This window comes from Cyanistes caeruleus, chromosome 2, assembly GCF_971803275.1.
Source record: "Cyanistes caeruleus chromosome 2, bCyaCae1.hap1.1, whole genome shotgun sequence".
Lineage (NCBI taxonomy): Eukaryota > Metazoa > Chordata > Aves > Passeriformes > Paridae > Cyanistes > Cyanistes caeruleus.
In genome coordinates this window covers 101556831-101568725 of record NC_141702.1, presented here as the reverse complement: position 1 = coordinate 101568725, position 11895 = coordinate 101556831, and the positions used below count along the sequence as shown (strand labels likewise).

At 44.7% G+C, this 11895-nt stretch overlaps 2 protein-coding genes across 22 annotated transcripts in view; one reads left to right on the top strand and one right to left on the bottom strand.

The window, feature by feature from the left end:
• Positions 1-277: 277 nt before the first annotated feature.
• Positions 278-6513, bottom strand: LOC147655048 (acrosin-like). Of its 2 annotated transcripts, XM_086878779.1 has the most exons (8): positions 6416-6513; positions 4952-5060; positions 3395-3642; positions 2899-3114; positions 2319-2584; positions 1894-2039; positions 1234-1427; positions 278-1103 (listed from the first exon to the last, which is right to left on the bottom strand). In XM_086878779.1, the coding sequence occupies exons 3-7, from the start codon at positions 3463-3465 to the stop codon at positions 1242-1244; spliced, it is 885 nt and encodes a 294-aa protein (XP_086734905.1). In that variant the 5' UTR covers positions 3466-3642; positions 4952-5060; positions 6416-6513; the 3' UTR covers positions 278-1103; positions 1234-1241. The 2 variants fall into 2 exon arrangements, with proteins under 2 accessions (XP_086734905.1, XP_086734904.1); XM_086878778.1 differs by lacking the exons at positions 4952-5060; positions 6416-6513 and having other exon boundaries at positions 278-1099; positions 3395-3549.
• RAB3GAP2 (RAB3 GTPase activating non-catalytic protein subunit 2) overlaps positions 6286-11895 on the top strand; it is a 42644-nt gene continuing 37034 nt past the window's right edge. For 10 of the 20 annotated variants that reach the window (XM_086878760.1, XM_086878755.1, XM_086878757.1 and 7 more), the window contains exon 1: positions 6531-6772. Coding sequence is in view for 8 of the 20 variants with exons in the window: in XM_086878755.1 (XP_086734881.1) it covers positions 6664-6772 (109 nt within the window). In the remaining 12 variants the exon portion in view is untranslated. Of the gene's footprint in view, positions 6773-11895 lie in introns of all 20 variants that reach the window. The other 10 variants (XM_086878763.1, XM_086878772.1, XM_086878769.1 and 7 more) reach the window with 9 other exon arrangements.

The following is an 11895-nucleotide window of genomic DNA, read 5'->3' as shown; positions in this document are numbered from 1 at the left end:
ATTGCCCCTTGTCCTGTCAGGACCTGCCCTTGTAAGAAGGCTCGCTGCTGCTGTCTTTAAGCCCCTCTTTCTGCAGGATGAGATTGTGTAGTCCCCAGGGAAGGCAGCTGCTGAGGAATCCATTTGGGGCAGGGAGCTGGCTGTGCAGCTGCAGTGCCAGCTGCAGATTGAGCTCTGGCTGACAGGAGCCCAGGACAAGAGGCAGTGAAATCCCTACACTTTGCATAACAGAGGGCACAGGGAGCTGTTCCACCAGGGGTTTGAAATGGACACTGAGTGTAGCAGCAGGAGCCGGTGGCTCTTTATTGAACATGACATCAGCAAGTATGCTGGGGGAATCCTGAGGTTGAATGGGTACAGAAACCAGTGTGGCATGGGTAGGGAATCAGAGGGCACCCATCAGGTACTTGTAGTCACCTGTGCCTCCTGAATGCAGGTCACAGAAGGCTTTCCACAGCACTACAGCTGCACAGATGGGACCTTAGGGCACTACTACTGCTGGAGCATTTTTACACAGCCTTGGTGTTGCAGTTGGTGTTGGCTCACTCACCTTTGCTTCTCATAGCATTCCTGGTGTGCTTTCCTACTGTTCCTGCCAGGTTCCTCTCCCCAGAATGACCCCAGCTCTTCCTTTGGGTATCTGGGAAGTGTGACCTCCTGGTACATCAATCCCCGCTTAGTACCAGTGAAATCTGGCTCTGCCTTGGGGCACTGGCACTCCAGTCAGGAGCCAGGAGTTTCCCGTGTCATGCTTGGGACTTTTCCAGATCTGTTCCCTTAGCCCAGGCTCACACTTAGCCCAAGGGCTTTGAGCACTGTCCCCAAGGTGTCTGCTTTTTTTCCTATCCCCTTCTTGGCTTGATGTACCGGGTTCCTCTAGTCCAAGGTGGCTCAGAGCACTCTCCTCTCAGACCAGGCACTTTCCAGCCCTTTGGAGCCACTTTGGAGCCTTTGTGCTTGGCAGGTCTGCCCTCCAGCTCATTCTGCAGGTGCCAATTCTGTCAGATCTTGTTTTGCCCAGGAGATGGAACTGCACTGAAAAGATGGTTCCCTGTGACCATAGGAAACTTTACTCCAACATCTAAATCACCTCCACTGTCTGCCTGCACAGAGGAGAGGAGCATGGTTATGACATTGCAGTTTTTTGACACTGAGACTGCCTTTAGATCAGCAGGCATTGCCACAGCAGGAAACAGTTGCTGGGCACTGCAGTGTGCCCTGGATCCTACTCACCCTGCTATTCAGAAAGCACTTCTAAATGGGCTCAGCCCCATCTGGGCCAGAATCCAGTCATAGAAGTACTGAGTGGATGTGTAGACTCCAGGCAGCTTTGCTCTGGCACAGCCTTTTCCCCAACTGGTCACTCCAACAACCCACCAGGAGTCAGCGTTGTTGTCCTGGCACATGAGAGGACCACCACTGTCACCCTGCAGCAGAGCAGAGAGGATTAAGGTGGTGTTGGTGGCCCCTGCCAGCATTGGGGCTGTCTCCTCCTCTCTCACAGCCCCTGCCAGAGCTGTATTCCAGGCAGAGGAAGGCTCTGCTCAGGGGCTGGAGCCTGCAGAGGCTTGGCTGTGAATGGCTTGGGGTCCTGTTGGGCAGGGCTCTCTCTGTCCTCTCTGCACAGGGCTCCTGCATGTGCAGAGGATGGACATTTGGCACCTGCACCTCTGGGCTGCCAGGAGCACTAGCTGGGCTTGCTGGGCTTTCAGGCACAAGGGGGGCCCTGTGCAGGCAGGTGTGGATGGGGAGTGTGTGGGAAGCCCCCACAGCAGTCGGGGGTAGCCGGGGCTGGGAGAGTGACTGAGTGTCCGGGCAAAGCAGGTCCTGGGCTGTGTTGGGGTGGTGCTGTTGGTGCTGCTGGGGGCTGAGTGGCTCGTGGCGCGCTCCTACCTGGCAGGTGTCGATGTTGCCCTCTGGGTAACCAGCACACAAGTTGTGGGTATGGATTTTCCCAGCGTACCAGCCAGTGCTGTTGCAGAGTTGGATATCAATGAGCTGGACCTTAGCCTCCTGCAGGCTATCACTTGAGTCTTGACCTAAGATCAGAGAAAGGACTGAGCCCTCAGTACCTCCTTGCCAGTTCTCCCCCTCACTTGTCTGGAGGGGATCCCCTTCCCTCAGGTTAGGCTTTCCCTCTGCAGAGGCACTGGGGTGCTGTGTCCCTGCTCCCCGTCTTTGGGGGAGCAGGCCAGGCCCATCTCTGCAGAAGTGTTCATCCAACAGCCTGGCTTTGGTCTCTGCTGTGGGGAAGCCCAAACCCTCTCCCCACTGTGCTGAGCTTGCTCTACGGGCAGGAGTCCATCTTTGGAACTCACCTTCTTTTGTGGTTGAACCCCAGCCAGCAATCCAGCAGTTTTGCAGTTCTGAGACTCTTAGGGCAGGTTCAGCTACACAGGCCAGCTGGATATAAGGGCTGCACTGGACAGGCTCATCCAATTCCAGCAAGGCAATGTCATTAGTTATATCACTTCTCCTATAGTTTTCATGAAGAAATAGCTTCTTAATCCGGCGCACTTGTGCCTCAGATCCTGGCTTAGTCAACTGGGTGACTCCAATCACAACATTCAGGATGCCAATTTTCCTGGAAGGCAGATGGAGAGAGGGCTGAGAGGGAGCAGAGCCATGTGCCACAGAAGCCCAGCAGTTGCCAGACCTCTGCATGGCAAGGCAGAGAGGGAGCAGGGCTCTGGCAGGTGTGAGTGCCCTTGCACAAGTTAGGCTGGGGGAATGTCAAGCTGGAAGCTGCTGGGAAGCCTTGGCACAAGGCCGGGCTTCTCCTGAGCAGTGTGGCACCTGGGCTGCCTGAGAGGAAAGGGGAAGGGAACAGCACGTGGTGCTGGTGGCAGGGCACCTGCTGGTGTTGTGGGGATATCCCCATTCCCTGCTCTTCCTTACTTAATCTTGTCAAAGCAGTGGGCTGCTGTGAGGACCCAGTCTGCAGTGATGAGAGACCCTCCACAGAAATGCTTTGTGCCTGGTATCCTGGGATGCTGGATGCTGACCATCCATGGCCAGGCCCCTGGCAGGGCACCTGTGCCACCCACGATGCGTGTCATGCCATAGTCATGAGGTATGGAGTCAGACACCATGGGTCGGAGTCCACAAGTCCATCTGCAAGCAGAAAGTAATTTCCATGCTGCTCCATGGCCTGCTGTGGCTCAGGCTGAAGCTCAGCCCTCTGCCCTCCCCACAAGGGCTTGCAGGCACAGCAGGCCAGGGAAGCCCATGGGGTGTGTGTCTGTCCGTGCCAGCACCTGGCTGCTGGCAAGGAGCTGAGGCTGTCCCATGGTGGGTGGGAAGCTGTGGCCCGGCCATGGGGGACAGGCGGGGCCCCTGCAGGGAAGGCCCCAAGTGTTGCTGTGGCTCCCTGCCAGGGCCTGGGGCCACTTACCCACAATTGTCCCATGTCCCGTGCACCAGCCCGGCCACGGTCATCAGGACGAGGAGACCGAGCCAGTTCATGGCTGCCAGAGGCTCGTGTGAGCAGCAAGCACTGAGGGCTCCGTGCAGCAGCACAGCCACAGCCGCAATGCCCACAGCAGCCACAGTGTCCTTGGTGCCCTCGGCGCCAGGGCTGATGTCACAGAGTGGTGGGATCCATCTTCTGGGCACTGGGGGAGTCTAAGGCATGGGGGTCCACTGCAGGAGGAATATGATTCAAAGAACCAGAGAATGGTTTGTGGTGGGAAGGACCTTGGAGATCATCTTGTTCTGACCCTCTTGCCATTGAGAGAGATGGAGAGCTTGCAGGAGACCCCAATGCTCAGAGCCTGGCTCTGAAACTTGTCCTCACACACTTTGAGGGATGGGGCACCCTCAGCTGCTTTGGGCAACCTATGCTGGTTGCCTCAGCAACCACAGTCAAGAGTTTCTTCCTAATATCTAATCTAAACCTACTCTCCCATTTTGAAGCCTTTCCCTCTTGTCATTTCTCGTATTGACCCCAAAGAAATCATTACCTGCATTTCATAAAGTGGAATTCCATATGTAGCCTAATTATGTATTTTTGTAAACTGCATTAAGGCCTTTGTTCAGTAGGATGTATGCCAATGCGAATAATTTTTCTTACTGGAAATGTGTTGTTAATTTTTGCTATTAAGTGTTTATCTGAATGTCTTTAGGTACTTTCCTTAAAATTATGGCAGATGTTTTTCAAAGTGGTTTTGTTTTCTGTAGCCTTCTATATATGTATAATGAATCATTAAAAATTAGGAACTATTGAAGTTATAATAAAGAAAAAGGTTTATTCTGTAGCCAAAGTGTTAATATGAGTTTTTCTGTGCTCAAGACTGTCTTGAAATGTCAGGTTATTTGCTGAGTATTGATTTCCTTATTTTATACTTTCATTGGTATCTTGGTAGTTATTAACTTGACTTCTTCATGTACAGCAAACCAGGCAGGGATATGACAGTCTTATACTGCTCACTTTTCTCTAATGAGGAGAATTTTCATAATGTGATGAAAGCTTCACTAAAGAATGACAAACCATGTTGTTAATTAAATTTCTTGCATACTCTTTATTAATTCAGTTGACATTACTAGTGACTGTGCATGTTACAATTCTAAAATGTAATTAAATAATTTTCTTTACAGACTTTACAAGTTTAATTAGTGCATCTCCAAATTTACCAGCCTCTTGTCTCAACTTTTCCCACACTGTGATCTTGTTTTTAAAGAGTATCCTTCTTACTACTCCATATCATGTAATTCTACACCTGTTAGGAAAAACAGGATTGAACAACTTTGTAGTGAATAAGAAATAGATTATTCATTTGTTTAAATTCAAGTCTAACCTGTGTATTGCCTGAGGAGCCACAGATTTGAAATGTAAACACAAAATATCTCTGTAGTCGCCAAGGGCAAAATCACTGAGCCCATACTACTTGTCCTAGGTACAAAGGAAAAGACAGATGGAGTTTCTAGCGCTCTCTAATTCAATACCACCTACCTCATTGCAGGGCTGTGGTTTCAGCAGGACATCCTGGGTGCTGGAAGCAGAAAACTCATCTTTTTGCTGGGCTCGTGGAAGGGGTTGGGACTGTGTGGCTGCTTGGCACCTAGATAAAGCCACCATGGCCACCTTAGAATACCATTGCTGCCACCTCAGTTATATTTATACAGAATTAATTATTCCTTATGACATCTTATTAAATGAAAAATCTTAACCAGCATAAAAGTTAAAACTACTAGTAGTGTATAGTACAGGGTAGTGCACTATACGAAAGCAATTATGTTCAAGCTATCAAAACGATACAATGCCAGGGTCCCTTCAGAAAGTGTGTTTGTTCCATGCTGAATAGCCTCTTGTGGGTATTGTCTCAAAGTTTTTCAGTAAAATTGTGATTCCTTCTTGTGGTCTCTCCAAGTGTTTTGTCACTTGCTGGAAGAGGGTGGAGGAGGAGGTGCAGTTCAGTGGGGTTAACTTTCCTGCTGGGTTTTAAACCAGTACATCATACAACAAAATAGCTGAAGACATTAAAAAGTTGTCAAAAGGTAAATTAAAGCCAGGTTCTTTGCATATCTTACAAAAGATTTTCTGGAGTTTATAAACTGCTACAGTCTGTGCCTTTTAGGACAATCCAACTGGAGCCCTCTTTGGCATGAAACTTCTCTTAGTAGAAACTTGTTTAATCTTAGAAGGTATTAAAGACCCTGTAGAAGACCTAGACCACAAATCAAACTTGCAGAATAACTTGGACTTTCTCTTTCTGCTTTTAGCTACATAAGACACACATCACTATCTATCTCATAAAAGAGCCATGTGAAAAAACAAGAAACAGAATTCTTATATACATATATATATGTGTGTGTGTGTTTGTGTGTACATATAAAGGCTAGTCAAGTAAGATCCATTAAAAAAATTCATGAAGTCTTATGCACAGGGGAATTTGTGCTTCCTCGGGGTCCAGAAAACACCCTTTGGTATTCTTCCCACCCATTCTTCTTTCTGTTTTCCCGAAGAGGAGGTTTTGGAGGCCACAGGTCAGCTGTCAGTATTGTACCAATATCACTCCACAGCAAATATAACTGCTGCTATCACTCAGATTCCTCAGTGTCCAGAGGAGGAATAGAAATGCGTTGACATTACATCTAAATAAACGCTTTGTATTTGCAAGAGAAATCAAGACTGAAAGAAACCCTGTTCTCAACTAACCATAAAAGGTGTTTTCTTTCATCAACACAACATGGGGGTTTTGGGCCGTGCCTGTTCATCATTAGGCCTGGATGATGAAATCCAGCTGAGGGAGCTGGGGTTATTTAGCCTGGAAAAATGGAGGTTCAGGGGTGACCTTATAGTTCTCTACAGCTACCTCAGTGGAGCTTGTGGGAAGGTGGGCGATGGCCTCTTTCCCCAGGCAGCTAGCGACAGGACAAGAGCAAATAACCTGAAGCTGCACCAGGGGAGACTTACGTTGGACGTTGGGAGGAAATTTCTTCACAGAAAGCGCTATTAAACATTGTGTTCGGGCTGCCCAGGAGGGTGCGCATTCAGCGCTCTCTCCTCAGCGCCGCCCCTTCAGGCCCCGGCCCCGGCCCGCCCTCCCTCCCCTCCTTGGCCCGGGAGCGGCGCATGCGCCGTGCGCGGGGCAGCTCCGGGCCTGAGGGAAGTGCCCGAGCGTTTCCGGGTAGGGTGGCGGCGGCACCACCGGCACCGGGAGTATGTCCTGCGCCCTCGTTCCCTTCGCCCACTTCCAGGACCTGGAATTAGCCCGCGACTTCCTGAGCCCGCACCGCCGCCAGGGCAGCGCCGCGGCCGGCAAGGAGAGCGGTGAGTCCGGCCCCCGGTGCGGGGCTGTCCCTGCGGGCCCTGCGCTCGCTGGGCGCCGCGCTGCCACCCCCCTGCCCGCTGGCCGTGTCAGCCGAGTGCTCGGGGGCGCTCCTGTGGTGCGGGGTGGGTGTCTGGCCGTAGCTACCGTATCTTCACCTTCCAAGTCACACTTTCCTGGCGTCCAGAAGTTTCAGGTGCCCAGCTGTTCGCAGGTGTCACTCCTTACCTCGTAGTGTGGAGGTGAAGTTCTTTGACCACTGACCCTGCTTGCCCCAAACTTTAAAAGTTTGTAGGTTTCTTGCTGGGAGTGTAGTCGTCTGAAGACGCTCTCATAAAGACATCACACATTGTGCGTGCAAGATTATCTAGGAATGCAGAACGTGCTGAAAGTGTACTAAAGGTTTAGCTTGGCAGCTTAAATTAAAAGACAACACATCTTAAAGCAATTACAGTCTGAAGCTGCGGACCAGGTGTCTGCCGTGTGAGGCAGTGCACAGTGCAGGCTGAGCTGCCTGACACAGGAGCTGCGTTCTGAACAGATCCATGCCAGGGTAGAAACCACAGGGAATTGAAGCCCTGTTTCGTGTATTTGTTACTGCATGCTGTGTTAACTGCGCACTGCGTGTATGTAGATATAAACCCCCCAGTATATACAGACATATCTGGCTGATGATTTTTGGTTTCTGGCAACAATAGGGAAGGAAAGCATTTGAAGAGGTTAATGAGAGTGCTTCTAAAAATCCTCACAGCTGTGGACAGAGCTTTAAGAGAAAACATCATGGTGCTTATTTTAAAAGCTTAAAATGCCCGTGGGGGAATTTGAAGAGGGTAGATCATAGGATGGTGTGTGTTTGAAGCAACCTTTAAGTTAATCTAATCTAGTCCAACTCCCCTGCCATGAGCAGGGATGCTTTTCACCAGACCAGACTGCTCAAAGTCCCATCTAGCCTGTCTTTGAACACTTCCAGAGATGGGGCATCCACAGCTTCTCTGAGCAACCTGTTCTAGTGCCTCATCTTCTTTGTTATTAAAAAAAATTGTTCTTCCAAATATACAATATAAATCCATTCCCTGTTTAAAACCATTGGGCCTTGTCCTGTCACTTCAGGTCCTGTTAAAAATATGACACAACGATTGTTAAAAACGTTTAAAAGTACATTATATATTCAGCTAGTTAATTTTGCCACTGAAACTTCTGTGTGCAAAACTTTTGGTAGAAAACAGTTTTCTGCTGCTGCTTGTTCTGTTACTCTAATAGGTTTTGAAAAAGATGTAACAAATTCCACATGGCTTCTCTTTGGCATCTTCTCTAAAGGAGGGATTCTGGAGGGAGATGGCTTCTGTTAGTATATCCTGAATTCTGAAGATAAAAGTGAAGGATTGGAATGTGTTTGTTTGTGTTTCTAAAAGTAGGTGTTGAAAGAAATCAAAATATTTTTTTTCTAATTTGATGGTACATGAGAGGCGTTTGTGTAAAATAACTTGGATATTTTATTGGAGTGGATTTATCAAATGGGAGCCATAAAGAAAAAATATTTAGTATGTTGTAAAACTACCAAAAATAATAGAAGCAAAGAAGATGCATATTCCAAAATGTGCTGCTGTTCCATTTTAATGAGTGGGCTGTCTTCTGGACTATTTTTATATTTGCTTATACAGTCATTGAGGCAGAAGCAAGTGTTTGTCAAAATAATGCTCATTTAGATTCATTGAAATTTTTTGGATTTGTGCCTGTAATTTTTTTCTACCACAGCTGTTTTCATGGTTCAGGATAAATAAGTATAAATGTCAGCAAGTGAGAGTTCCCAAAGTGGTTTAGACATAAGATTGTAACTTAGTGATTTTGAAGCAGAAATTCTTGGTGCATTTGTGTTTGACAAAGGAGAAGTGCTGCTACGACTTGTGGAGGTATCTTAAATTAGAAGTAAATTGTGCTTTTTATCAGGGAATGCTTTGCTAAAAACTCTTCTGTTGACAAAATGTACTGTTTTAAAACAGCAGTTTAATAAGGTTGCATCTTTACTTAGATTTTAATCTGTTTTAGTATTTCTACTCTGTAAGGGAAAAAAAGGGGGTTTTTACTAATAAGTTCAACAGAGAAGATGTTAATTTACTCTCAAATCAAACTTCAATGCTAAATTTAAACTGTCTTAATTTTTATGCAGACATTTATATAAATAGCAGCCAACACATATCAAAACTCTTAAGTATTTTTTTTTTAACATGAGGAAAAAAACTTTTAATTTACTTTCTTTTTTTAAAGCTATGCTTCATTTGTCTGAAAATTTGCTAGTATTAAAAGATTGTAGTTAAAAATGATGTCTATCTTAAGGAAATAAATATTAAATATTTTCATTTAACAAAGCACATTTGAGTTAACTAATTATTTTAGTCATAACTTAATGTTTAGTAGAATTTTCAAGAATTTCTGTCGGGTTTTGGATAACAAATGCTTTTGGCAAGGTGCCTCTGGCATCTTCAATGTGTGGGGTTTAGGGTTTTTAGTGGAGGATATAGGCCCTGTCTATTTTGTTTCCTTGTTACAGAGCAAAGAAGTTTTTAGTGCTGTTTAACTTTGGCCATATTTTAAATCTAACAGAACTAACCAAAATACTTTCTGTGAGTGTATTTGCTGCAATAAAATCTAGAGTTATTATTGTAAAAGCATTTTTGAAGTAATGTTTTAAATGAAGAGAATTCGCTTGCTTCAGAAAATGCAAGCAGTATACATCTCTAAATCACAATGTGATACTATGACTTTAATCCAGCTTTGAAGTTAGATGTCTTTAATTTGAGTAAAAAAACTGTAACTTGCCACCTTGTATTTAAAATAGTATATTTTGTTTATATAAAAGTTAATCTAGGTTGTCAATTTCAAATTTAACTTGAAAAGGCTTAGCAAAGTGTTGCATATATTAAAAATACAGGTGTAGGTAAATTTAAAAAAAAGTTTGGATTTTTATTCCAAGTGGACTTGATTTTATTTTTTTTCCTTTCTTCGTACAGGTAAGCATTTAAACACATTCAACAGTAGAACAAGATAAAGGAAAGCATCATATCAACTACAGCTTCACTTAAGATTTTCCTGTAGCCCAACAGGTTGTCTTGTTTGTGCAGAGGATGCACTTGTCTGGTAAACCGGGGAGGAAGAGAAAGCTGTCCTCCTTCTCTGAGCCTTGTGTGAAGTCACTTCTGCATGGGCCTGTTTCCTGTTGGCTCAGTCAACACTGGAAGGAAGGGTTCATGTGCTTCATGCTTGTGTTGTACAATCATCTATTAAAACTGCCGCTGATGCCATGCTGGAATAATTTAAGATATGTTCATAGGCTGCTTGAGCTGACCATTGATCTGCCATGAAGCAAAATATAGCCACTTTTTATTGTCTGTATTGGAATAGAATAACAGGTGTTGGGTTGAATCTTGGTTCATGTGCTTTAAGTAAATGAACCTGGTATTACTGAGTGAGCTGGTTAAAGATGCTTCATATGGAGTTGCTGTGTCTTTATTCTTAGGAAAAAAAAACAAAACAAAACCTTGAGTGCTTTTTCATATTTTAAGGAGGAAAACTTAAGCATGAGAATTTAAGAGTCTTGGGGAACAATGATGCTGCTAATGAGGCACAAATCCTCTGTGGAGCCTGAGCCTAGTGGTGTCTAAGTGGCTCTGAAAACTGCTGTTCTAACTGTGCAAACACTGGGAATAGGAAGTGTTTGCATCACATTTAATTTGACATCTTGCTGTGTTGAAGAGGTTGTGGGCTGCTGTTGGCTGGATCAGAAAACAGCTGTAACAGTTAACTCTCTTATACAGCTGTCTAAAATAAAGGCATGTGTATGAAGTAAAAAATCCATCTTATCTGCAGTATGTGATAAAGCTTTGCAAGCATGACAGAATTTTAGCATTCAGAAATTAATGGATGTTTCCCTGAGCAGAAAGTAGAGCAAGATAGATAAAATTTCCTACAACCTTTACAAATTGAAGAGTTTAGCTGCAAGTTATTTAGAGCAAAGTGTGTTTCTGTTCTTCTAGTACACTCAAAACAGAGCTTGAACTGTGTTTTGAAACATTTTATATGTTTGATGACAGCAATTCAGTGGTATAGCCAGGTAGGACTGCTGCTAGATAAACTGGGGGGGTGTTAAGGTGGAAACAAAATCTAAGTACTTTCTTGATGTGCAGATATTTTTAGTTCTCAGGTGTGTTCATCTCCTGTTACCTAAATGAAATTAATAAGGAAAAAAGCCAACAAACCCAAACTTGACCTTCAGAGTTCCCAAACAATGATATCTCCAATTATGATAGTGAGTTTGTTCTTATTCAGGGGAAGAAAACAATTGATCCACCTGAGGACTTCCTCAGAGTTATGAGGTGTCACTTCGCTGCTTCTTTTTCCAGTAGAAGTGATAGCTTAAGCCTGTCAGAGAAACTCACTTCCAAAATCCTGCCCTGTTACATTAACAGCAGCCTGAAAAGTCATCTTCATCTTATTTCCTCTAGAAAACATCTTTGGACTTGTACACTTTGCTTTATCTGGATCAGCTGATTTAGTTCAGAAATACAGAGGGCCAGGCTTTTTATTTCAGAGTGGTCAACAAGATTACAAAGAAAAAAATACATTACAAAATGAAATTCGAGATTGCATTTAGCATTAGCGTTGTTAACTGCTTCTGTATCAATCTTATTGAATCAGTTATATTCTTATTGAATACTGTTCTGACAAGCTCTTTTTTATTGCCTCTTTAATCAGATCCTCTCTTTCCAGATTGTAGTATTTATGTTTAGTATCCCTTTCTTTCAGTTTTCCTGTAAAGTGTCATTAAAATACGCGCTCTGCTTGAATTGGGTTACATCTGTAGCAGTTAATACATTTCAGATATGGGGAAGAGTAAATGACATGCTCTCAGCATACGTGACAGAATGCTGTCAGAGTACTTTATCCAAATTATCTTCTCACCTGAGTTTTGTTGCTGCTTCAACACCTCCTTTACATCATAGCCTTCATTCTTTCTTGCTCTAACTTATGGCATTGCTTGCATCTGAGAAAAACTATGGAATACTATGTTTTGTATGTGAGTGTTTCATTGTTTCCTATGGCCTTTGATTTTTTTTTTTCCCTCTGGTAT

Coding starts and splice junctions, on each gene's coding strand:
- LOC147655048 (XM_086878779.1), bottom strand. CDS start 3,465: ATGAACTGGCTCGGTCTCCTCGTCCTGATGACCGTGGCCGGGCTGGTG. Junction 2,585..2,898: donor CACTGCTTTGACAAGATTAA/GTAAGGAAGAGC, acceptor TCTGCCTTCCAG/GAAAATTGGCATCCTGAATG. Junction 1,428..1,893: donor GCAACATCGACACCTGCCAG/GTAGGAGCGCGC, acceptor GCTCTGCTGCAG/GGTGACAGTGGTGGTCCTCT.